Source organism: Ranitomeya imitator, chromosome 1 (genome assembly GCF_032444005.1).
Source record: "Ranitomeya imitator isolate aRanImi1 chromosome 1, aRanImi1.pri, whole genome shotgun sequence".
Lineage (NCBI taxonomy): Eukaryota > Metazoa > Chordata > Amphibia > Anura > Dendrobatidae > Ranitomeya > Ranitomeya imitator.
Genome location: NC_091282.1, coordinates 1216152642 through 1216155187, shown reverse-complemented (window position 1 = coordinate 1216155187; position 2546 = coordinate 1216152642). Strand labels below are relative to the sequence as shown.

Sequence of the window (2546 nt, the reverse complement as noted above, 5' to 3'; positions counted from 1 at the left end):
ATCTCCTACAGACCCAGGACCACCTGAGGATCTCCAGGAGAGCACCAGGGCTAGCACCCACCAGACATCTCCTTCAGACCCAGGATCACCTGAGGATCTCCAGGAGAGCACCAGGGCCAGCACCCACCAGACATCTCCTACAGACCCAGGACCACCTGAGGATCTCCAGGAGAGCACCAGGGCCAGCACCCACCAGACATCTCCTACAGACCCAGGACCACCTGAGGATCTCCAGGAGAGCACCAGGGCTAGCACCCACCAGAAATCTCCTACAGACCCAGGACCACCTGAGGATCTCCAGGAGAGCACCAGGGCTAGCACCCACCGGACATCTCCTACAGACCCAGGACCACCTGAGGATCTGCAGGAGAGCACCAGGGCCAGCACCCACCAGACATCTCCTACAGACCCAGGACCACCTGAGGATCTTCAGGAGAGCACCAGGGCCAGCACCCACCAGACATCTGCAGACCCAGGACCACCTGAGGATCTCCAGGAGAGCACCAGGGCCAGCATCCACCAGATATCTCCGGTGGAACCAGGACCACCAAAGGATCTCTAGGAGAGCACCAGGGCCAGCACCCAGCAGATATCTCCTGCGGAACCAGGACCACCTAAGGATCTCCAGGAGAGCACCAGGGCCAGCACCCACTAGACATTTCCTGCAGACCCAGGACCACCTGAGGATCTCCAGGAGAGCACCAGGGCTAGCACCCACCAGACATCTCCTACAGACCCAGGACCACCTGAGGATCTCCAGGAGAGCACCAGGGCCAGCACCCACCAGATATCTCCTGTGGACCCATGACAACCTGTGGATCTCCAGGAGAAACACCAGGGCCAGAACCCACTCAGACCTAGGAACACCAGAAGATCACCAGAAGCACTAGGGCGAGCACCCACTCAGATATCTCCTGTGGACCCAGGAGGACCCCTTGAAGTTCTCCAGGAGCTGTAGAATGACAAATGCCAGAATGACCAAATACTCAGAGCATCCCATGGCTTGCAGACACATCCAGCTCTACAGCTTCCAGGCACAGCCCTGCAGACAAACCCTTCTGGAGGGTGACCCTCCTCCTGTCTCTGCACACCCAACAGAAGTCATCCAGCAGACTCTAAATGTCAAGAGACCTGGTCCTTGGCCTCCACACCACATTCACACAAGTCCTGGGCTGAAGGTTTAGGGTTTCTCCTGGTGCTCCCAGGGCATGGGGTCATTCTCCTCTCCAGCTGTGGTATTCCTGCGATCTTGCCAGAAGTGTTCCACATCTGGAAGGATTTTCTCGTCCTTGGTTTTGGAGTCTTGAGAAGCTCGGAGTGCAGGGGTGGAGTGTAGGTCCTGCAGGGACTGGACAGTGTTGGTCCCCATGTCTGAGCCATTCTCTGCTCTGGACACACCGGAGCCATCGCATTGTCTGCACGCTGTCCACAGGTTCTTCAGTCCTTCCCTGAACTCATCGGACACGGCCAGAAATACTGCGGGGTTAATGGTGCAGTTCAAGAAGAGAATCATGTGGGCCACGGCCATGAGGGCACTGGGGGGCTGCAGGAGGCCAGAGCCACTGTGCCGGGACCATATCCACACAATCCACTCAGGAAGCCACATGGCATCAAAAGCCAGGCTCACGCTCATGAGCATGGAGGTGGTTCTGCGGCTAACGGCGCGGGGGTCGGGCATCCTGATCCTGCGCTCCCGCCTCCGCAGAGCCCTGATGTAGCAGCAGAAGGAGAAGACCATGGGCAGCACGTATGCCAGCAGCGGGTACAGCTTGCTGAAAGCATCCATGAAGCTAGAGGCATCGTCCGGGACGCGAAAGCCGCAGGTAATGGTGCCCCGGTCTACGGAGAGCTGTGCATAGAGCAGGAGTGGCAGTGGCAGCAGCAGAGACCCTGCCCACGAGGAGAGCAGCAGAGCCGCTAGCTGTCCACAGCCGCAGGGGAGGAGCCGCGGAGGCGTCAGCACATGCTGGCAACGGACATAGGCGATGGCTGCCAGGGTGAAGCTCTTCGCTGCCAGGCAGCTGTGCAGGAACCACTCCGCCATCTTACAGAGGACGCCCCCGAAGAGCCAGGACTGCTGCGCATAGGTGGCGATCTGCAGGGGCAGGCAGAGGAGGGCGAGCAGCAGGTCTGCGCCCCCCACATGGACCACCAGGCAGTTCATCACTGACCACCTGCCCCTCCTGCAGTCCTGGAGCAAGATGGTGATCAGAAGCAGGTTCCCGACCACCGCGGCCAGGCAGACAAGGGTCAGGAGCGACGGCAGCACCACTGTCACCAATGGCCCGACCGTGGGCTCCTCCAGGGACCACCGGGACACGTTCATGGTCCTGAGGAGGCAGAAGTCCAGGGGCTCACAGCTGCCAGCCAGGCGGAGGAAGGTGCAGGGGGCGACAAGTGGAGGAGCAACAACTGAGTGCGACAAGTGCAGGACCCCCAGGATGAGGACCCTCCACCTGCAGGGACAGGGTGCAGTCTGTGCTGAAGTCTAGATCCCAGCCATGCAGCTGAGGATGGAGGGTCTCTCCTCCTCCTCCTCCTCCTCC

The 2546-nt window shown here is 60.1% G+C and overlaps 1 protein-coding gene across 1 annotated transcript; it reads right to left on the bottom strand.

Annotated features, from left to right (window-relative positions):
• Window positions 1-1049: 1049 nt before the first annotated feature.
• On the bottom strand, window positions 1050-2326 carry LOC138657156 (G-protein coupled receptor 151-like). The gene has a single exon (XM_069744750.1). The coding sequence runs from the start codon at window positions 2324-2326 to the stop codon at window positions 1181-1183; it is 1146 nt and encodes a 381-aa protein (XP_069600851.1). The 3' UTR covers window positions 1050-1180.
• Window positions 2327-2546: the final 220 nt, after the last annotated feature.

Excerpts from the sequence above, each read along its gene's own strand:
- LOC138657156 (XM_069744750.1), bottom strand. The coding sequence starts at position 2,326 with ATGAACGTGTCCCGGTGGTCCCTGGAGGAGCCCACGGTCGGGCCATTG.